This window comes from Sapajus apella, unplaced genomic scaffold, assembly GCF_009761245.1.
Source record: "Sapajus apella isolate SASKATOON/1434 unplaced genomic scaffold, GSC_monkey_1.0 scaffold54, whole genome shotgun sequence".
Lineage (NCBI taxonomy): Eukaryota > Metazoa > Chordata > Mammalia > Primates > Cebidae > Sapajus > Sapajus apella.
This window is the reverse complement of record NW_022436994.1, coordinates 6,810,008-6,833,983: the sequence shown is the minus strand read 5'-3', so window position 1 is coordinate 6,833,983 and position 23,976 is coordinate 6,810,008. Positions and strand designations below refer to the sequence as shown.

The following is a 23,976-nucleotide window of genomic DNA, read 5'->3' as shown; positions in this document are numbered from 1 at the left end:
TTGTTACCCAGGCTGGAGTGCAATGGCGCGATCTCGGCTCACCGCAGCCTCCGCCTCCTGGGTTCAGGCAATTCTCCTGCCTCAGCCTCCTGAGTAGCTGGGACTACAGGCACGCGCCACCATGCCCAGCTAATTTTTTTTTGTAGTTTTAGTAGAGACGGGGTTTCACCATGTTGACCAGGATGGTCTCGATCTCTTGACCTCGTGATCCACCCGCCTCGGCCTCCCAAAGTGCTGGGATTACAGGCTTGAGCCACCGCGCCCGGCCAAATTTTTTATTTTTGTGGGTGGATATTCTACTTAAGCTTTACACACAGATCTTGGTCCACTTTGTGTGCAGTGATTCCAGTAAGAGTTTGATTTTGGTTTTACTGAAGCTTCTGGGATTCCCTGATACTGCCATATGAAAGGACAGATGAGATTTCTCTAGCTGCCTCCATGTTAGGGAGATGGAGCTGGAGAAGAAGGGAACTTCTTAGAAGCCCAGGTCTTTCTTGCATCAGGAGCCATCCTGCTGTGGGGCAGCCAGTGTTTCCAGGCCAGGTCACTTGTCATTGTGGAATACCCTTTTCCCTGTCTCCTGGGTGCTTGTTGTGGTTCCTCTACCCCCAGGGGAAGAACAAGCATTTCCCTGGCTGTTTATTATCAGTGGCATCCCAGCTGATCCCCCTTGTTGGTGTTTCAGGACCAGTGTGGTTTGTTGGAAGGACTCCTGGTCTCTCCAGAGAGGCAGCCCAGCTAGGCTGCCTTCTGTCGCTAGAATGTTAGAAATGTGAGGTCTTTTGGGTGGAGGTTTTAATGTGTGTATGTGTGTGGTGTGTGCATTCTCTATTTGTAGTTTTAAAATATTTTACAGATCTTCTAAATTTGTTGCATTAATAATGTTATTCAGATATCTATATGCATTTTTTGACTGGTATAGCTGGTATTTATTGAGTATTTACTATGTGCAAGGCCTGGTGCCAAGATATTGGAATACTAATTTATCTTAATACTTAGAAGAATTTCTACCCCTATTTTTCCAGAAGACTGAAGCTGAGAGTTCAAGGTTTTTCTGTTTGCTGTGCTGACTATTTATCAGCTCCTGTGCCACTGTGAGGGTCTCCTAGTGACCCTAGGCAGATGTAGTTAGTCCCTCAAAGCCTCCTTAAACATTGTCTCTTTGGCATTTAGACTATTTTCAGTATTAAATATAATAATATTGCAATAGACATATTCATGGAAATAGCTTTATATTTTATTTAAACTATTTCCTTAGGATAGAGTTCTTTTATCTTGAGAGAGAAAAGCATGTACATTTTTTATGGATCAGTGACTGCATTTTTCTGATACCCAAATTATTTTATATAACTCTTATGCCAGTGTACTCTGCCAGCAGCAATAAATGAAAAAATGTACCAATTTTATTTTATCCTCAGTAGTGCTGGGTACCACAAAACAAATAAGTATTAGTTGGGAATCCATTTTTGAGGAAGAAATGTGGGCAAGCGTTGTTAATTTGGTCAGTATGTACGGGGGACATATACTGTACCCAGCAGTGAGCCCAACACTGGGGAGACAGTAGCAGGTAGCTCCTGGATGGATAGAGTCAAGGAGAGAGGTCTCAGAAGACTCACCTGTGATGTGAAGGCATTGGAACTTTTCATTTTAGTAAGGAAGGCCTGCAGGTAGATCTTTGCTCTGGTGGCCACGTCATATACAATTTTTGTTAATGTCCTTGTTGGAGCTGAATATCACAGCTGAATAAGAGACATACCCAAATATTCTTCATTTTGCAGGCTAATTACACCTTTTATATTGTGGACAAGCTAAAAACTTTATCAGAAACACTGCTGGAAATGTCCAGCCTTTTCCAGAGAAGTGGAAGTGGCCAGATGTTCAGCCAGCTGCAGGTGAGTGGTTGGTCTTCGCCCCGAGGGATGGGGAGCTGCTGCTAGGGTATGTTTGAGACATCGGGGCAGTCCTGTAGAGGATTCTGCAGAGTCACATCAGGCATGGTGGTTCTAGTTGATTCATCTAATTGACATAAAATTAGAGATGTCTGAAAATTTTTTGTAACTTTTCAGTATTTTACCTATGCAGGATGGTATAATTGTGAGAATAATTAATAATTTGTTAATAGTAACCTGTTCTTTAAATTGTCTATTAAACTTAATGCTTTTTAGATTGTTTGTATACTTTTGAATTGTAGGTCTATTCAATGATTAATGATCATTTTCTCCTATTCTGTACTGACAACCTAATATTTTAAAAAGAAATGACTTGCAGTTTAGAATGACCCAACTCCATTAGAGCCTGACAATCATTAATTGTCAAACTTTAATTCAGGTGGATCACCTAATAATTTTTTGGGCATTTGTGTAGCTTCAACTTACCTAAACTCTGATACGATGAGAAAACATGCCTGCATTTTAATTCATGTTTGGTTTATTTATTAACCACCAGGTGGGTAGTTCAGAATACAGACTCAGGAGCTAGAATCATTTGAGTTTGATTCCCAGCTCAACTCCCGACCGGTTGTATGATCTTGGATGAGTCACTGAAATTCTCTGTGCCTTGGGTTTCTTCCCTGAGAAATGAGGAAGTGATAGTACTTATGAGGTATAAATGGGTCCGGATACATAGAGCACTTGGAATAGGTTTTGACACAGATAAAATGGTACTGTGTGTGTCTAGGTTTTCCAAGAAGCAGATGCTTAGATGGGATTACATGTGCAAGAATTTGATCTTGGGAAATGGCTGCAGAGCAAAGGAAGGGGAAGCTCAGACAAGCTGAAAGCAAAGTTGTCAATGGTGATGCAAGTCTGACCCTGAGGAAAGGAGAGAGAGAGAGGGTCGAGTGGAAGCATCTTGGTGGGTCCTGCGATTTAATGGACATCAGACAAGGCTGAGAGCGAGTCACAGAGCTAAAGTCGGTTATCAAGGGAGGGGTCCCATGTCAGTGGAGTCCTGTGGCTCCTGGGAGTGGTCCTGATGTGGTGATCATTGTTGAGGGACACCCCATGGAAGGTGTGACCTCAGGGCAAAGTGCCATAGATTCAGAGTGCAGCAGTGGGCCCTGCCATTTCCATTTCCTGCAGTTGGAGTCTGTGATGTTCATTCTCACAGCGGCCCATGACCATATGTGTTAGTTAGTATTGTAGTCTTTAATTTGTTTGCACATGGACTAATTTGTTAATACAGATATCAGCAAACCTTTGCAGTTAATGGGCCACATAGTGTTTTAGACTAGATAAAGTCTCTGCTGCGACTGTGTGTAATCCCACTCAATATTATAAATGCCAAGTTGAGAATGTACAAATTTCTTGGAGAACATAAAACAGAGCCTATCTTGGCCTCAAAAACTGGGCAGCTGTTGTGAAGTCTATGGTGTACCTGAGTACTATTTACTAAGTAGCCATGTCAGAAATCAAAGTCACGTATTCCACCAGGTGAAGAACTTATCTTCCATAGGATAAGATAGTACAAGGTGTTCCTCTGTTTCTTAACTTTGGGATCATGCTCCGGGGAGCTCACATGCCTTGGGTTTGTAGTAGTCGATGTCTGTGTTCCAGGCTTGGTTCTGCCACTGGATTGAGTGGTTTAGAGCCTCTGGGTAAAGTCCTACCTTTGCTCTGCTTGCCTGCTTCATCAGTAAAAGGCAGCAGTAACCTCGTGGGGATGTTGTTAAGATTAAGTGACATGATGCATAATGAATGTCCGATACACTGACTGGCAAATAGCTAATACCCAGTGAAGGAAGATAAATAAGACTCCAAAAAAGAAAAACAAACACCAAGCTTTCATAATGAAGTCTTGTCATCTGTAGACAAGATTAATTAAAACCATCACATGTAATAAAGTGAATGTGAAAAATAAAGGAGCTAATTACAAAGGGTACATATTATTTGAGAATTCCCCTCCTGAGTTCCTGTGCTGGAACAAATCTGGATAGCATACAAATATTCTCTAAGAAATTGGCAAATTCCAAAATTAATCCCTAGCTTTGGATCCTGAGGTGGAGCTGGGATGCATCAGTGTTTTTCCCTCTTAGTTTCTTGTTGGTTGTTGTGTGTTGTAAGTAACCTGGAAACCATCATTCTCAGCAAACTGACAGAAGAGCAGAAGATCAAACACCGCATGTTCTCACTCATAGGCGGGTGTTGAACAATGAGAACACAGGGACACAGGGAGGGGAGCACTACACACTGGGGTCAGTTGGGGGGAAATAGGGGAGGGATGGTGGGGGGGTGGGGAGCTGGGGAGAGATAGCAAGGGGAGAGATGCCAGATGTAGGTGATGGGGTGGAAGGCAGCAAATCACACTGCCACGTGTGTGCCTATGCAACAATCTTGCATGTTCTTCACATGTACCCCCAAACCTAAAATGCAATAAAATAAATAAATGGGAAAAAAATAAAAAAGATAAGTATGGAGCAGTGCAGTGCAAGTATGTGCATATCAACAGCAAAATAAAGGAGCAAGATGTCATTATGTTGATGATAAAATCTTGGAGAACTCTCTACAGTAAAACCATTGACAAATGAGGCAAAGTCAGAGTCATCAATAGTAATGAGAGAAGAATAGTACAGATGAAGCAATGAAAGATGCTTCCGAAGATGACGAATAGCCAAACATTGAGAGAGGCTTTGGGAAATTCTGAAATCCTCCCTCAGAGTTTTTGCAATGAGGACTCTTTCTTTATAACTGGCATCTGGGGAAGGCCATACAAAGCAAAGGAAAGAATCTTATAGAAAGTAAAGGATCACCATATAGGTTCGTTAGAAAATTTTGCAAAAAACAAACACTTAATTCAATCTTTGTTTTTAGTATGAATACATAATTACAATGCCAACATAAATTTTCATAATTGTTGATTTTGTCTTTCAAGGTAAGGGCCTAATCAAATGTTATCCTGTTATTGTGGTGTTTTAAAACTTCTTTTAAGTGGATTTAGTTTATGTGTCTTTTTCCTGTGTAATGACATTATGAATAAGTCTAATAAGTATTATTCAATAAGACAAAATAATGCGATTTTTTTAAGCGATGTTATTTTTCTTTAGGAGGCCCTGAGAAACAAATTTGTAAGAAACTTTGTAGAAAACCAGTTGCACATTGATGTAGACAAACTTACTGAAAGACTTCAGACATACGGTAAGTGTGCTGATGGGTATGGTAGCATTCTCCTGCCCAAATGGCTCTGCCACTTGGCAAGTCCTCCTCCTTGGGCCATGACGTTGCTAGGTGACTTCCAGCAAGTCACTTTTCCTCCCTCAGTTTCTATTTTCTTATCTGGACCCTGAAGGGCTTGAACAAAATACACTCCAAAGTTTGTTCATGCCTGAAGTTTTTTGATTCACTGATTCAGGACTTAAGTAGTAAAAAACCTCATTAAAAAGAAAGTTTTCTGATTCAATCACAAGAATTGTGAGTTATGAAACAAGTTTATAAAAGAAATTATTATTATTTTGAGTTAAAAGTAAATTGAAAGTCATTGCATGGGTTTGAAAATGTGAAGCTCAGATAAAAAACATCACCTATCAGTAAACATTTATTGTACCCCTGCAACTGATGGCTCTGTGAATTCATTTAGGTGTTGAACAAACACTTGCTGGACACACAAGGAGAGCCAGTTCTATGAAATAATTCATAGAGGGGCATTTAATATTCCTATTCTGCCATGCAGTGCAGAGAGGAAGATGACCATGCTTACCAACTGTAACACTGTGGCAAAATCAGCTGTCAGGGCTCTGCCAGAGAAGCTTTCAGGAGCCTAACCCAGTTGGTGGGGACCTGGAGTCAGAGGAAAGATGGGTATCATGCTGTTCCAGATCCCTGGCTCCCTCACACTCTGCTTGTGCACGGGAAAGGGTTTTAGATTTGCCTTACATAGGAAAGTTAGAGGAAGACAAGACATTTTATTAAGCAGAATACAATACTTCCCTTTAAAAAAATTTCTAGTGAATATACTACTACTACTTCAGAAAGGTTAATCATATTTTAAAATGTTTCATATTTTAAAAGCATTACATAATCTTTTCAATTAATTAAAACACCTTTAAAAAAAGAAGTAGCACTGGAAAGCTTATAATAGTGTTCCCATCTTCTGTTGCTGGAACCAAGGACTGACATGGTCTGAGAGAGTTCCTGTGTGGACCACAGATGTCTCCTGAGTTTGCATCTACCATGATAATGTCTTGGAGTGTGAATCATACATGACATGAGCCACATTTGTTCAACATGTTGCTGCTTAGCCAGCACTACCTTTGACTATGTTTTCCCACATGTAAACTCGTATTGTAAAATTAAGAGAACGTTCCTCAGAAATTTAGAACTTTTCCCACAAGTGTGTTGGGACACAGAATATGGTCTTCATATGGAATTTTGAGATCTATGAAGTGTGATCCTCTCTTCTTCCTGCTCCCGCCTGAAGCTGGAGACTGAAGACCATCTCATCCAGGTGGGGGAATGTTGGATATTTTCCACCCGACCCTGCACAGCCCTCCAGGAGCAGACACAGTGTGGGGTCAGGCGTTCACAGGTGGCGTGGGGTGGGATTGATCACTGACCGGATGCAAATCTCCTTCTGTAACTCTCTTGCTAACAAATGGCCTCACTTTACCGCACGCACCCTTTAAAATTTATACCTAGGTCATACTCACTTTTCTTCAACATATACCCAGTATCTGGAAACTGAGGTAAAATAACTATTTGGAGAGGTATTGATGCAACTTCTTGGAATGTTTGCCAAATTATGCTGTCATTTTTATTCATTATACAACATTTATTTTATTTTTAATTTTTTGAGCTGGAGTTTTGCTCTTGTTGCCCAGGCTGTAGGGCAATGGCACGATCTTGGCTCACTGCAATGTGCGACTCTTGGATTCAAGTGATTCTCCTGCCTTACCCTCTGAAGTGATTCTCCTCTCTCACCCTCCTGAGTAGCTGGGACTACAGGCGTGTGCCACCATGCCCAGCTAATTTTTGTATTTTTAGTAGAGATGGGGTTTCACCATCTTAGCCAGGCTGGTCTTGAACTTCTGATCTCAGGTGATCCATCCACCTTGGCCTCCCAAAGTGCTAGGATTACAGGTGTGAGCCTCTGCGCTTGGCCTTGTTATAGAATTAAAAAAAATAACCTTTTAGTTTATTACAAAAAGTATATGTGTCTGTTGTAGAAACATTAGAAAATACAAATAAGTCAGAAAAGAAATCCATCTCTAATCTTTCCACCACAGAGAGCTATTGTAAAAGCCTTAGAGTTCTTTTTTAGATAAATTTGTATGTACTTATATGAGCATAGGAATATGTATTTTCACAAAAATGATTATACTGTTCATATAATTTTGTTACTGATTAAAAAATAGGATTACTATAAAAGTTTTTCATATCCATAAATATTGACTGTTACTAAGAAAAAATCCCTTCACCTGTCTCTGCATTCCATTCCACTCCCCAGTGTGAATTTAAACTTAGGAATTTCTTTGGGATTAGTCATTATATATCTAAAACACCTATGGCAGCATTTCTTGATTTGTTTGTTACAGAAATTATCAGTTGACTTCCTGTTCTGAAAGATGCAGATTTCCTTTTATACCACCTCATTTCCCTGATCAGTTCCTCCCACATAGTTTATGATTACGTTAGTTGTCATAAAACATGATGAGGAGATAAATGTCGTTCAGTGCAGAGCCCGGCTATGCATTATAGTGACATTTCCTTATTTACCATGTTTCCCTTTTCCTAGAGTTTCATGCTCCCTTGCGATCGTGAAACACTTGCTCTCCATTGTGCCCATCTCTGTGTGCCAACTCACCATTTTTATGTCAAGTCCTTTTATCTGTGCAGATGCCCATCCAGATCCCCTACTATGCTCCACCTGGAAGGCTGCCTGCTCCTGCTGCTTTCCTAGGAATGCTCTGCTCTGCTCTCCTGGGGTGGATACCACGATTCCTGGGCTCTATGTCCTCCTTTTTGTTTTATTACCATGTTTTTTGGGTTCACATTAATCAGTGTCATCCTGAAAAAGAATGAGAGAAAAAATTCCTGAGTGATTTTACTCAGTAAAGTAAAATTATATCTGAATAATATGTGGAAATATCCCTTATTTCATTACCAATAATTTTGCATCTCTTCTTTCTCCTTTTTGTTTTTAATTAGTCTCCTCAGAGGGTTATTAATTTTTATCAGTCTTAAAAAACCCCACCGTATATGGCCTTGCTTATTTATTTTATGTTTGTTTTGATTTCACTGATTTCTGATCTCTATTAGTTTCATCCTTTTACCCTGTATGTATGTATGTGTGTGTGTGTTTGGCAACTTGTTGAGATGAATACTTAAATTATTGATGGCCACCTTGTCTTCTTTTCATATATCTATATGTCTCTCTCTCTATATATAGATATGAAGTATCTAGTGGTGAGTATATATATATACATATATGTGTATATATATATATATATATATATATATATATATAGATAGATAGATATAGATATAGATAGATAGATACTTCCCTCTGGTATTATCTTAACTGCATCTCACTAGTTTTGATATCTTGTATTTTCACTCTCATTCAATTAAGCATATTTTAAACATGTGGTGTAACTTCCTTTTTTTCACTTTAGGTTATTTGAAAGTCTATAGCTTGATTTCTAAATATTTGGTATTATTTATCTTTGTGTTAATGACTTCCAGCTTTACTTCACAGTGGTCAGAGAATGTACTTTGCCAATACGATTTCATTTATTTGACAGTTCTGGAGACTCACTCAATCCTTGCACACAGGGTCAGTTTCGGTTCTTGCATTGCTGGGTGCTGTCTTGAGTTTCCTCACTGTCTCCTTGTTCTAACAGCTCTTAAGAGGTATGTGTTTACATTTCTCGTTATGATTGTGGGATTCCCTGTTTCTCCTTGAGGTTCTGTCCATTTGGGATTTATATACTTTAACACTGTATTGTATTTTCTATTGAGGACATGTTTGTGATATTTATATTTTCCTTTGTTTGTATTTAAATTATCTTCCTTCTACCCTTTCCCTCCTTCTTTTATTTCTTTATTTCTCTCCAGAAGTTTTTCTGTGACTTAGTTACATGGTTTCTTATGAGAATCCTCTTTTGGCTCTGTGGCATTTCTTGAATTAGTTGCCGAATATCTTACATTTGGGGAAAGTCTTGGCTCCTATCTTCTGAAGCATTGCTTCTGACCACTTCTCCTTCCACTTTCCTCTGCAACACTAGTTAAACACAATGAGAACTTTTCAGTGTCTGATGCTTCTTATATCTTTTTCTTTGTTTTCTGACCTATTTTCTCTTCATGCTTCAGTTTGTGAATTTTTTTCTTACTAGTTTTTTAATCAACAAGTTCTCTCTTCAACTGGGTCTAATCTGCCATTAAACATACCAATAAAGTTCTTCACTTTAGTTATTGTATTTTCCACTTAAAATTTAAATTTTATTATTTTAAAATACTTTAAAATTCTATTTTCATCTAATTTTGGATTAGATGACAGTAGTCACATTTTGGAAGTGCATGTTGTGAGCTTTAATACTTGTCTTTTGAGGGTATTCTTTTTAGTCTATTTTTCTCTTGGTTTTTGGTTTTCTTGTCTTGTCTCCAGGAATATTAAGGATTAACAAAAATGAAATCAGACATTATAAATGGAAAATTGTAGAAATAAATTTGCGACTCCTGATGGTGCTATCCTCCTCTGGATAATATTATTTGCCTGCTTCTGGCAGAGAGCTAGGGCAGGGTCATGTTTTCCTAATCCAGCCGGGGATGGAGTGGATTGATGGAGGTGGATTTCAGCCTTGGTAGGGAAATTTCCAGTTTCCTATACTCCCAGGGAGATCCTCTATTTGGGTAGGGTGGGGGTCTCACCTATAAAGCTGGTATTGATTAGGGACCATGTAGGTCCTGAGCTGAAAGCCCATGGACCACAGAAGACTCAGCCTCTCAGTTTTTGACAGGACCAAATACCAGGCTTCCCAAGCCTCCCTTTTCTCTTGCATCTCAGACCTTTGAGCTTTTGGTGCCTTGGTAGCTCTTTAAAGTCTTTTTTTTTTTTTTTTTTTTTTTTTTTGACAGAGTCTCTCTCTGTCACCAGGCTGGAATGCAGTGGCATGATCTCGGCTTACTGCAACCTCCAACTCCCGAGTTCAAGCAATCCTGCTGCCCTCAGCCTCCTGAGTACCTGGGACTACAGGTGCGCGCCACCACGCCCAGCAAATTTTTGTATTTTTAGTAGAGATGGGATTTCACCATGTTGGCAAGATGGTCTTGATCTCTTAACCTCATGATCTGCCCACCTTGGCCTCCGAAAGTGCTGGGATTACAGGCATGAGCCACCATGCCCAGCCTCTTTAGTCTTTATATGGGTTTTCTTTTTTAAATTTCACTCGGCTTTTGGGGAACAGGTGGTGGTTGGTTACATGGGTAAGTTCCATAGTGGCACTTTCTGAGATTTTGGTGCACCCATCCCTGACCAGTGTACACTATATCCAATGTGTAGACTTAAAAAAATTTTAAACTAAAGTCTTTTTTAGATTTTTTAAAAGTCATTCACATTTTCTGGTTGTTCTTGGCAGGAAACTTCATCTGCACCATGTTGTCCTCCATTACTCTAAGCAGAGATTTCCTCAAGAGGGCCTTTCAATCTGAAGACGATGACTTTTCAATTAAGGGGAGTTTTCTTGTCATCGTTTCTTTGATATTTTTACCTTTCTATAAAAATGCTATTTTTAACTTCAGTTTATTTTAAAATCATTATTACTGTTTTCTATTTGTTTATTTTGAGTTCTCTCTTTCACGTTGGAGGGTTTGCTGAAATGTTTGGTGATATTATGAGTGAGGCATTAAAACCAGACTGAAAGTTTTTTGGTGAGTAGAAGTTATTGTGACTTAGTTCACATCAGCAGTTCTCAACGGAGGATGATTTTGTCCTCCAAGGGATGTTTGGTCCTGTCTGGAGATATTTTTGGTTGTCACAGCTGGTCACAGCTACTGCCACCTAACAGGTAGAGGTTAGGGTGCTGCTAAACAGCCTGCGCTGCACAGAATAGCCCTCCACAGCAAGGAATTATGAATTGTCTGTAGGGCCTCGGTTGAGAAACTCTCATTTAGAGCAATAGGATGGAGTCACTTCTTGAAAACAAATTTCAGGAGGAGACACATTGGAATTTCAAATCTTCTGGTCTGTTTTGGCTAATGCCTACCATATGTAGGGTCCTCAGCTATATTCACTGAATGGGGAACAATCATCAACTTGTATTATGATGTAGAGCTTGGCTCCACATTACTGTAGAATTTTATACTATGTTGTTTTCTGTCCACCTATATGTGAACCTCAGTATTGTTTTTGCCCTTTCAGACTTAAAGTGCCCTGTGCCTCTTTACCACACCTCTTGTTCCCTGGTACCTGTGTGTTTTTCCTGGCCCATTTTTACTTTATATTGTGAGCTGAAGAGACCTAATAAGAACCGTGATTCTAGGACTCTCAGCAGGGGCTTCGCTCGTTCATGTCTTGTCCTTTCTACTCCATCTTTCTCTCATAGCAGTGTCCTCATCATTTAGGATGGGGAGAGTACTCGAGGCCTCCAAAGTGATACAACATGCAGTTAATACTAGATCACATTTTATTTTTATTATATACACTTCATTGTGTAGGAACTGTTACCCAACAAGGATATTGCTTCTTTCCTCCCAGAGGAGAGAGATCTGCCCAGTGTCCTAAGACCTAAGAGTTTTCGTGTGGAGCTGCTTTTCTAATTTGTAATTAGTGCCACGTAATAATGTTTTGGTCAACATTGATCTGTATACATGAAGTTATTCCTATAAGGTCCTAATGAGCTGAAAATTCCTATCACCTAGTGACTTACTTAACTGTGATAACATTGTAGAACAACATGTTACTTATTTGTTTATCGGGATGCTGGTGTAAACAAACCTACTGCACTGCCAGTCATAGAAAAGTCTAGCACACGCAATTATGTACAGCACGTAACAAGCTCTGTGTGTGTTAGTGCCCTGAAGACCCCCTTCCAGTGGGACAAGGGTGGAGGTGGAAGAAAGTGATATTGATCATAATGACCCTGTGTAGGCTTAGGCTAATGTGTGGTTTTGTGTGTCAGTTTTTAACAAAAAAATTTAAAAAGTAATAAAAAAAAACCTAAAAATAAAAACAAGCTCATAGAACAAGGAAATAAAGAAAATATTTTGGTACAGCTGTACAATGTGTTTTGTATTTTTAGCTAAGTATGATTATAAAAGAGTCAAAGTTAAAAATTAAAAAGTTTATAAAGTATAAAGTTACAGTAAGCTAAAGTTAATTTATTTTTGAAGAAAAATTTTAAAAATAAATTTAGCGTAGCTTAAGTATACAGTGTTTATAAAGTATACAGTGTACGGTAATGTCCTAGGCCTTCACATTCAGTCAAACTTACTGCCTCATCAGAGCAACTTCCAGCCTGCAAGCTTTATTCTTGGTGAGTACTCTATACAAGTGTATCATTAAAAAAAAATCTTTGACACTATATTTTTATTATACCTTTTCTATGTTTGGAGATGTTTACATAAATGCTTACCATCGTGTTGCAATTGCCTGCAGTATTCAGTACAATAACATTCTGTGCAGGTTTGTAGCCTAGGAGCAATAGGCTATTCCATACAGCTAGGTGTGCGGTAGGCGGTACCATTTAGGATTAAGTAAGTCCACTCTGTGATGCTCACACAATGATGAAATTGCCTAATGCCGTATTTTTATGCTGCATTTCTCAGAATGCATCCTCAGGATTAAGTGATGCATGGCTGTAGATGTACCTATGTCTCGCAATTATATGCACGACAAGAGAGCTTACAGCCTTCTTCAAAGCAGCTTCGATTCTGCCACTGGAAGATAATGAAAGTCACACTATAATGAGACCAAGTCACTCTTCACTGTGTTTAACATCTGGTATTTTATGCAGTTAAATTGTCTAACCACGCTTACTAGGCAAGCTTATAGTGCAGCCTATTCCACATAGCAAACGGTCAGCAACATACAGATGCATAGAAAAATGTCTCTAGTTTGCCCTACCCTGCGAAATTTAACAATCTCCACTTGTCCATTAAAAATAAGCCCCCCACAATGCACAATATACTTTTTGGTTTTCCATTTTCTAGTTGTTCTGCTTACCTTCATGCAGAGAAATTAATTAAAGATAATTAGTTGGAGCCTCACTCTCTCCTTAAAGCTGTTACATTATAATAGCACTTACTGTAAATCAGGTTATAGTGTATATATAAACTTCAGCTACACTTACTCTTCACAACAGCTTCATGGTAATTTTGCTTTTCTTATGCTACAGATGAGGAAAGTGAAACTTTTACAGGTTAAATAACTATCTAATATAAAATAAGATAAATAGTGCAGTTGCCACGGGAGCAAAGCCACGTCTTGTCGACTTTGCAGCACCAGGGAACTGCACTCCTGTAACAGTGACAGCAGGGTCGATGCCACTTCTATGCTCCCAAGCCAGGTTATCCCAGGTCATGTTTTTCATGGGTCTTGCTTTTTGATGCTGCCCAGGGCTATAATTGCACATAAGAATATCCAAGATCAGCCTCATACCCACACTATTTAGAAAGCAGAAGAACCCTCAAGGGAGTTTTCATCACAGCCATTGCATACCCCATAAATAGCAGCCCTTACAGTAGCATTTCACAGCAATGCTGTCTCCAGAACCTGATACCTCAATACTTCTAGCAGGTGCTAGGCAGTCTTCCAGGGCCTATGGAAAATCATGGAGTAAACATGATGAAATATCCAAAGGAATCACTTTTGCAACAACATTTTGGGGAAAATGAGACATAATTTTATACTAAAACAAATGAGTAGACTAGTACAATATAACACTTTCACGCACAAAAGTCAGTTATTTCATGGAATTTTCTTAATTAGACAGCTTAAGTATACAGTTCTCAAGGCTCATCCAGGATCCTGTCTTCGTCTTGCACGCCCTTGTACCCAACCTCCTCCCTGGGTGGAGTAGCCTAAGAAGTGCAATGTCAGAAGGCACCGTCAGCACAGCATGATGGACTCACCAGCCAAGGGCCAGTTCAGAGATGCAGTGCCATCTAGGAGTAGGAAATAGAGGAAACGGACAAGAAATGTTAAGAACTGCTGGTGTCAGCACTGCCTCTGCATCAGCCAGTCCAGGCCAGCTGTCCAGCTCTGGCCCTCTGTGTCCCCACAGCAGATAAACTGGGGTGCTGAGTGATTCATTTTGGTTGGTTGGGGGTGGGGCTGAAAATCTGGAAATTGCCCTGCCACACAGGACATTGCTTTGATTGTGCTGTGTTACCTGAGCTGATATTGGAGACTTAGAGCTAGATAAAGCCAGTGGAGTTTGTCTCCTCTACTAGACACAATTTTATATAGTATATTAATAACTGTGATACTAGGAAATAGTCATTGAGTACTCTCTATGTGCCAGACACAGTGTCAAGTGTGTTATACATTATTTCACTTCATCTTTGGAAAAAGACTACTGACACATAATTATTTCCTTTTCATAAAGAGGATGAGGATTAAACAGCCTCAAATGCCCACTGCGGGGTGGTGAGCAGGCACCCAACTCCATCTGACGCATCGTCCCTGAGGCCCAGTAGACAGTGCAGATCCTGTGTTCCCATCTCCAGGCCAAATGTGCACCATGCCAAGAGAAATTCTTTAAACCAAACCATGTGACCTCTTGTTGAGCGAGGTGGACTGGACCAGACTGCTAGCCACCCCTTAAGCCTTCCATGTCAGTGCTGAGGAAAAGCCCTCACTGGTGTACATCACAGTGGCTCAGAGGCTCAGAACTTTTCCAAGGAACTCTGAGATGCTGTGTCTCATTTGGGAGACTCGAGGGACTCATGACACTCTGAGGCAGAAAACTCGACACTGTGGATCCTTCTAGCTCCTCTTCAATTGTGTCATACAAACAGCCAAAGGTCCCTTTCTGCCTTAAACCTTAGAAAGTGTTAACTGTAAAACTAAATGAGAAATGAAAACTGCCATGCAATGACATGTTTCTGCTATTGATGCCATTTGAGAACTCTGGCTTGAGCTACTTTCTTCTCACTGATTTTTCCAATGAGCTTGTTTTATTCTCCTACGAATTCATTTTGACTATCTTACCCGGCCCTTCAGGCTCCACCAAATTGGAGACTGTGGGAGGATTTCTATGAGATGTGTGTGAGCTCTGATGGCAATAGTTAATTGATCTTCTGCTTTAGAGTTTACTAAATAGATTTATGCCTTTTTTTAAAATATATTTTTTATTTCTCTTTGGAAAACAGTATGAAGATTTTCATTCTTTCTAAAATATAGATGATAAATCTGTATTTTAGAGACTGGCACTTTCAAGGTTCTACAATATTTGGTGGAACCAAGAACCCAATTCTTTGAACTCTAGTTCATGTAGTTCTTCTACTATGTATTAGAGAGGGCTGTCTGGAATTCCTGATGTTTGAATATTTTTGACACACGTTAAACAGCAGTTTCATATGGTTCTGCTCAATACAAATGCAGCCTGGTGTATTTGTAAGAAGGCCGATCCCAGAGCTAGATAGCATGTGTTTGAATCATGGTTTTGAAACTTCCTTTGTGCCTTAATTCCTAGACTTTAAAATGAATGTGCCACCAGCAGTTCCCCATGGATATAAGGATTCAGTGAGATGATACGGAAGTGCCCAGAATTGTACCTGGCATGAGACTGACTCTCCTACAATGCCACCTTGCTATTATTGTAGATATTTGGCAAAAGCTCAATTATCAGAAATCTAAATCCTTACACTCATGTCTTGGCCTGAGATCTGCAAATTACTGGAACATGATAACAGCAGTAACAACATATGAATAACAGTCTTTTCTTTGAGAAACTGAGCAATTCAGGTTGAGGAGATAAGGGGCAGAAGGGATGAGGGGCAGAAGGAGCCTGACACCTCTTGATGTTGTTTGGAAGCTTACATGTTCTCAGCCACCTGAAGTTGATGGATGGAAACCAATATTTCCTTACCAGGGAAAAAGTTGAGGTCAGGACGTGTCAACTGATTTTTCTACAGACCTCAGGATGATGGAGATGGATCTTGATGTAATTTTCTTATTCAGGGTTGGTCCCCCTTTGCAGAGCCCCAATATCCCTTTGAAACACGGACTGAATGCCAAGCAAGCAAAACCCAGACTTGATCCAGAAACCTAGAAAACTGGGAGGATCTGGGAGCAGGGAAACCAGTAGAGGAGGGAAGGGAGGGTGAGAGGCAGAGGCCTGTTTGATGTCAGTGGGGACTGATGCTGCCTTGTCTGGGAATGGGATGGCATGTAGGCTCCAGCTTCGATGGAGGGTGGAAGTGAGCACAGGGAGAAGCTGACTGTCATTTGGAAAGTTGAGAGCTCAGGAGGCCAGTGAGATACAGGAGGACCAAGGGGAACCAGAGCCTGCACACAGAGCCTGGGATAGATTATTGTCTGCCACCATACAATGGAGGGCAAGTGATGGAACCAGCAGGCAGAGGCTGCCCCCAGACCACAGAGGAGAAGAACAAAGTCAGGGGCTAACACTGGAGATGCACATGGAGAACTTCTGTTCCACAGAATATTTCTGAGCTGGACACTTGAAAGTCTAGTGTGAGGTATTGCAGTGTCCCTGTAAGAGGTGTTTGAACTACAGCAACTCCATTTTGAATGTGGGCTAGGAAAATTAGGCCGAGACTTCCTGGGCTGCATTCTCAGAAAGTTAGGCATTCCTAGCTGGTAGATGTTTATGGTTAAGGAAACAAATTAATAATGTTTACTAAACAGACCTAGACTTGGGAGAGTCCAGATATCCTGATATCTGGGGAACAAAGGCTTTCTTAATAATGTCAATTCTTGCAAAATATAGTAATTAAGAAAATTAATCCTTTTTCACAAACCCGTATAGTAGGACACATCTCTCCATATATGCAAGCATTGTACCTAGGGTGGATGCGTTCCCCCTCTTACTTTCTTACTTTTGGGAACGTGTGTCTTACTTTGTCTATGGAGTAACTGTTCTTTTGCCACTTTACTTTCTTGGTAAACTTGCTTTTGCTTTGCATTGCAAACTTGTCCTGAATTCCTTCTCACATGAGATCCAAGAACCCTCTCTTGGAGTGTAGATTGGGACCTCTTCCCTGTAACTTTCCCAGGAATGACCATCAACAAACCACCAGACAGAAAATGCACTCGTACATTGAATAGCAGAATAATACAGAACTGGAACGTTAGCCATTCAATACTCACCCCAAAGTACATCATTCTTTAGTAAAAGTCAAAGGTGCAGGAAAGATTAAGTGACATATAAACTTGTCAGTGTGATCTTGGAAGATTCTAAATGTGCTTCCATTTCTTTCTGGCTTTGAAGACTCTAAACATGCTTGCATTTCCCAGACAGTGGATGATTCTGGTCAATCTGATAGATTTGCGGTTGCGTGGAGGCTAGTTGTAACCGAGCTCCTTTAGGAGAGCTTTTTGAGAAGAGGATGTGTCAGGAGTTGAGATCTCCTTGGGACTGGATTAAGTAGCTCCCATAGCTGAGAAGGTGATCGATCACTAGCAACCGACAGCTGTCCAACACTGATTTTGTCTACACAGTTTTATAATTTGCGGTGTGTGCTTGTGCAGATTGTGGGTTTCTAAAAACACATTGATATGCTTTCATGTGTGTTAAATTTTTCTCAATTTTTAAACTTTCTTGATAAAGTCCTGAGCCAAAAAGTAAATTCTCTGGGTCTCATTAAGGAGGGGGTCCTAGAGTTGGTGGAGACTCCTTTGCTGTGAACGTCATGCCAGCTAGATGAGCAGGATCACTTCCTCTTGTACCATCGAGGGTGAAGCCACACTCGCCCCACCGGATGTGATGGAGGGGCCCTGGGCAGTGACAGCATCTTCTGCTGCCAGGGCCTCCAGCAGAGCAGACCCGAGCAGCTTGGTTCCACACACAGCTCCACCACGTACGGACTTTGTGATCTTTCCTGCTGCTTTCCCTCTTGAGGTCCCGTTCTGGGCTTTCTTCCCACGCTGTCTTGCTCTAGATAATTTGGTTTTTCTAGCTCCTTCCTGAAACCAGAGTGAAAATACTGAGATATCCTCAGCCTTTTGCCCTGAAAATGTTTGATGTCGGCATTCATAGCCAAGATGTTGCGACTTTACCCTGCTGCTGTATTTCCATTTCGAATGCACAGATCCGGGACGAAGACGATACAAGGATTTGGTTTTCTCAGCGTTGATACTCCTTGATAATTGCTTTTGCAAAACTAATGTAACAAAATGACTTTCCCAAAATGACTGCTTCAGGGAAGGCATTTTTTTTTAGAATGACTTGACTCCAGGTTGAAACTGTCTTTCCTATCACGTGTAGACTTTCCCTCTGCTGTTTATCCTGTTATCTTCAACTTCGTTTCCTTAGGCTCCTTATCACCCTTTGTGATTTTTTTTTCTCATGTACATGTATCAGTGTTACAGAGCATGCATATAAAATGGGTGAGTTTACACTCAGCAAGTAAATGGCAAATTTTGCATATGTACAAAACTTGACTCCTTTGAGTAATTTTTTAGTGGAAGAATTCATATTCATTTTCAAATTCATTTGGATGATCTCCACTATCTGAGCGGTAAACACTGGGGGGAAACAGAAGTTGATCTGTCCTAATCTGTACCCTTTGCTCAGGAGGGCTGCTGGATGAGATGTTTAACCACAAAGATGCCGGACACTTCCGTTTCTTAGGCAGCATCTTGGTCAATCTCTCTTCCTGCGTGGCGCTGAACCGTTTCCAGGCTGTGCAGTCTGTCGACATCCTGGAGACTAAAGCACGTGAGCTCTTGCAGCAGAACGGCTTCTTGGCCAGTAAGTACTCAATGAAAAAACTATGTTCACAAAGGTGCCAATTCCCATAAGTTGTCATTTTGGGAATTTCTCCCTAAAGGTGTCTTATGGTAGCCCAGAAAGAAAATAAGTCCTTTCCAGATAAAACATAAAATAAAGCAGAGTTATTTGCCTTGGTTAATGAAAAGTTGTACCTTTGCCATTGTGACTGATAACATTTTCACCATTCTAGGACCAATGCTATTTACTGCATCTGCTTTTACCATTTTATGACATCATGTTCTGGCTAAATCTCACGTAAATTATATTATTCCTGATTAAAGTTATACTCTAATTTCCAGCATCATCACTTTTACTTTGATCAGAGTATCTTGATATCCTGGTTGGGGCAGAGAGCAGACAATGGTCAGCTCTGCTCCATTATTTAATTGTTCACCCATCCAAGATAAATATGGTGGTGCTCTCATATTCTTTTGGAATATACGTTTAATTATTTTTAATAGAGGTTTTGTATTAGTTTGTTAAGGTTGCTGTAACAAAGTATCATGGACTAAACAACAGAAGCTTATTGTCTCAGAGTTCTGGAAGCTAGATATTCTGAATGGAGGCATACACTGGGTTTTTCTGTGGGCTGTGAGGAGAGGATCTTCTCTAGGCCTCTCTCATTGGCTTGTAGGTGGCCATCTTCTCCCTGGGTTTCTGCACCTCATCTTCCCTCTATGTATTTCTCTGTGTTTAAGTTTTCCTCTTTTTATAAAGACACCTTCATATTGAGTTAGGGCCCACCCTAATGGCCCTCATTTTAACTTGATTACTCTTTAAATGTTATCTCCAAATATAGTCACATTCTCAGGTACTAGGGGTTGGGACTTTGACATATGAATTTAGTAGGGGACACAATTTAATTGTAATAGGCTTTATGCATGCAATTCAAAGAATCCATGTGGCAGAAAATAGAATCCATGTATTTAAATTACAAATGATAAGTAACCCTGAAGAGATGGGTTCTGCACATTAAGTGCAAAAGAGATGGATTCTGTTCTTGATCTACAATGAAGATAAGAAATGCCTGCAAAAAACACCTAACGAATAATTTTTTTTGGTGTTAATTTTACCGCAGTATGCTTTTATAAAAAATACAAAGCAGCACTGGACAGGGAATTAAGAGGTCTTGGTTCAGGTTTACCACCAATTCCCTATGTGACTGAAAGTCAGCTTTGCCCCTGGGGGCTTGGGCTCTGAGTCTGCAGGAGTGGAGGGCTGTGATGAGTCGCAGGGCCTTGTGACTTTCCCATCTCACCCAGTATAGACGTGGTATGACCAACTCCCTGCAGTATGGTAATGCTTTGTTTTTCCTTTTCTGCCCCTAGGTATCATTTTCAACAATTCCTTATTCAGCAAGAACTTCAGCTCAGAGTCTGTCAAACTGCCACCCCATGTCTCATATACAATCCGGACCAATGTGTTATATAGCATGCGAACAGATTTGGCAAAAAACCCTTCTTGGAAGTTCCACCCTCAGAACCTACCCGCTGATGGCTTCAGATATAACTACGTCTTTGTCCCACTGCAAGACATGATCGAAAGAGCCATCATTTTGGTGCAGACTGGGCAGGAAGCCCTGGAACCAGCAGCACAGATGCAGGCGGCCCCTTACCCCTGCCATACCAGTGATCTGTGAGTAGCCTGGGGCTGGAGCCAAGCTGCCCTCCAGGGTCCACCGACAGTGAGAAGGGCCTTGCATTTGGCAAGCTGAGGAGAGAAAACTTTGAGTTTTTCTATGGTTATTTCAAAAAGCAATTTTAAAAAAGTTTACCCCCAGCTTTTAATTTCCCAAGGTTCATTTTTTTTTTATATGCTTGTACTCTTCAGGTAGAAGAAATACAATGCTTGAGATAATATGATCAAGTGAAGTTTTAAATTTGACATTGGGCATCACCTATAGTTTTAAATACCCCTGCCATACCAGTGGCAGGGGTACAAATTTATTTTACTTAAAATAAATTTGATGAATAATATTCACAAGGGCTGTGCATGTCCAACAAAAGACTCCACCTGTCTAACCTGGGGAAAACTGAGGAAGGTTACTTTCTCTGTACTGCTCATCCTTAGGAATAGGCTGTATACTGGGCAGGGTGGTGAGGTATTCCACACAGGTCTTGCTCATGGCTTAGGTACCATAAAGTAATATGAGAACATTTAGGAGTTAAGTTGTGTAATTTGGCTGGTGACATCTATAGGAGGAGAGGGGGAGCTCAGTGAAGGGCTGGAGCGGCTGAACAAGAGGACTTGGAGGGGACGTCACAGAGGCATTAAAGCAGCTGTCAGGGAGGCCAGGAAGGGCATGTTTGCAGAGAGGACTGGAGGCTGTGGTTGGACTTGGGCTCAGTGAACCTGAGGGTGAGCTTGGATGCCTTGGCAGGGTCAGATGATGAAAGGACTGCAAAGCTCACCAAAGTGGGGTGAACTGTATTGCTGTGGGCTGTGGGGTTCAGCCTGGATTCCTTACTTACCACATGGTGGATGCTGTTCTCATAAGCATCCTGCTCCCACAGCTGACCCAACCCTGGATAACGCAGGTCATTCATTTGCAGTCTCTGCATGCTGGCTGTGATGCAGAGCCTCAGGAAGATACTACCTTCTCACACCTTCTCAAAAGCACACTAGGAAGTAAGTGGCTGAACATGAGGCTGCTAAAGGGACAGGTTTGCATGTTCTTTTAGTTATGAGAACAGGGACAAGTACTCATCCATCATCGAGACACTGCCAGTAACGACTCATGGCACATCCCACCCCTCACTAGGGCAGAGCCATGGACCAGCAAGCAAAAGTAAAGACTGCCTCTCCAGATGACTGGGGGACACACACGTAAGGACAGGTGACTTGATGTCTTCACCCCTCCTCCCTGTCTGGGGATATGCTGCATACATAATAGCACGTCCACACATTTTGATGAAAACGCTGGTGTGGCCGGGCGCGGTGGCTCACGCCTGTAATCCCAGCACTTTGGGAGGCTGAGGTGGGTGGATCACGAGGTCAACAGATCGAGACCATCTTGGTCAACATGGTGAAACCCCGTCTCTACTAAAACTACAAAAAATTAGCTGGGCATGGTGGCACGTGCCTGTAATCCCAGCTACTCAGGAGGCTGAGGCAGGAGAATTGCCTGAACCCAGGAGACAGAGGTTGCGGTGAGCCGAGATCGCGCCATTGCACTCCAGCCTGGGTAACAAGAGCAAAACTCTGTCTAAAAAAAAAAAAAATGCTGGTGGTACCGGAACAACCTTCTGACAGTGGGAGGATAAAAGGCTGAAGACCACCTGATTGAACTCGGGGCAGCCTAGTGTGATGCAGAGAACAAAGGGTCAGGAAGAAAGAGATGAAGGCGACATTTTCACTCAGGGGCTGCCTTGTTAGGCAGACTGTTAGTAAGCCTCTTAACCTCTTTCTTTGTAAAATGGCAGCTTTTCTTTCTTTTCAAAGTGATGATATTTTTGGCTTTGAACATTTTCAACCAGTGATTTTCAGCTCCTAAAGCATTTTTCCTGGAGGTGATAGCAGTGGGAGCAGAACCCAAGAAAACTGCTGTTGTTGGCTTAGCTAGGTGTCATGTACAAACGCTTCATACCCAGCTCAAACACCCGAGAGCTCTGAGAATTAGCAATCTGTGTTAGACACTGAAAGAAGCCAATGCTTTATTATGCTCATTTTCTAAAGGCAAACCTCAAAACTACTGCATTCTGAGAGTCTCCTTCTAGCTTGAAAGTTATGATCTCCACCCATGGAAGAGGGTGGTTGTGCTTACCTGATGGGAAGATGACAGTTCTCTCTGCTCCCGTTCACAGGAAAAGGCTGGGGGTTTACTTTGTCCACTCTGACATAGGATATTTCCCAAGAAGGCACGTTGTGGAGAACAGCATACACTCCTGCAAATGTATTGATGGAAAGCCAGAGATGGCCTGAACAATCAGTTTGCAGTTCCTACTGTGTGGTTAACAGACATTGCAAGAAGGTTGGAAAGGAGGCATTGAGGGACATGATGGAGACATACCTTTTTCATCCCTTGAAGATACATTCTGATGTATGAGAAACATTCCAGCCTAGAATGTTGGCATGAGTGGAATGCCCAGTTGTGATTCTGGAGTCATGGAATTACCTCTGTCATTCTACTACTGGGATACAGCAACATAACTCGTCAGAAGTACTGTTTTACTTCTTTGAGAAAGATGAAGAAGTATTTAACTTCTCTGAAAGGGTTATATCTTGAGATTTCTCATTGTGCTGTATCCTTCTTTTACCTCTAGTTTCAAAGTCTCCCTTTCTTGAGGGCTTAGAGTACCTGCAGTGATTAAAACAGCCTGAGATCTTGAAAGAACTCAGCTACTTGAGTAAAAACCCTAAAGCACAGTTTGTACTATAGACAACATTTGTTAATTTTTTAAGTAGTTTCCTCCTGCTTACTGAATGAGCTACAGATTCATTAATTTATGAATTTATTCAATGACATTTATGTACTTTCTGTCGGTCTCTAGACTGAATCAGTAAAGAAAATAGGCAAATCAGTAAACAAAATAGGTGAATCAGTAAAGAAATTAGGTAAAAATCCCTGCTCTTGTGAGACTTATAGTCCAGGGACACACAGATGCCCAATATACAATTAAGAAGACAATTGCATTGAATGTTAGGAAGCAGGAAGTGCCATGGAGTTGGGAAACAGGATGAACAGGGTCAGGGACACTAGGAGGGGAATATGAAATTGTTAATGTGGATGGGGTAGACCCTATCAGGAAGGTAACATTTTAGCAAAGACTTGATGGGGTGCAGAAACACAAGGGGAAGTGTGTTCTAGAGCCCATGCAAAGGCCCTGTGGTTGGAGTGGCCTAGGGTGTGTGTGAAGGATCATCAGAGCAGAGTGTACAAGGGAGAGAGGTTAGGAGATGAAGCCAAAGAGCTGATCATCGATCGTGTGGTTGCAGGTGATCGGAGCGGTATGAAAAGGCTGCTGGAGGGTTTTGAGCAGGAATGATGTCGTCATCTGACTTATACTGTAAAAGCTTTGCTCATGTTGTTGTGTGGAAAAGAGCTTGTAGGAGTAAGTGTGGGACACAGAGATAATTTAGAAGGCTGT

General features: G+C 41.1%; 1 protein-coding gene and 1 long non-coding RNA gene across 2 annotated transcripts in view; both read left to right on the top strand.

Annotated features, from left to right (window-relative positions):
• Positions 1-23,976, top strand: part of ABCA13 (ATP binding cassette subfamily A member 13) — a 424,450-nt gene that overhangs the window by 146,711 nt on the left and 253,763 nt on the right. The window contains 4 exon segments of the mRNA XM_032244250.1: positions 1,779-1,892; positions 5,042-5,132; positions 18,692-18,868; positions 20,218-20,524. Coding sequence (XP_032100141.1) covers positions 1,779-1,892; positions 5,042-5,132; positions 18,692-18,868; positions 20,218-20,524 — 689 coding nt within the window.
• LOC116527333 lies at positions 1,899-4,716 on the top strand. Its single transcript, XR_004258500.1, has 2 exons — positions 1,899-4,056; positions 4,404-4,716. It is a non-coding gene; the product is annotated as an uncharacterized LOC116527333 (long non-coding RNA).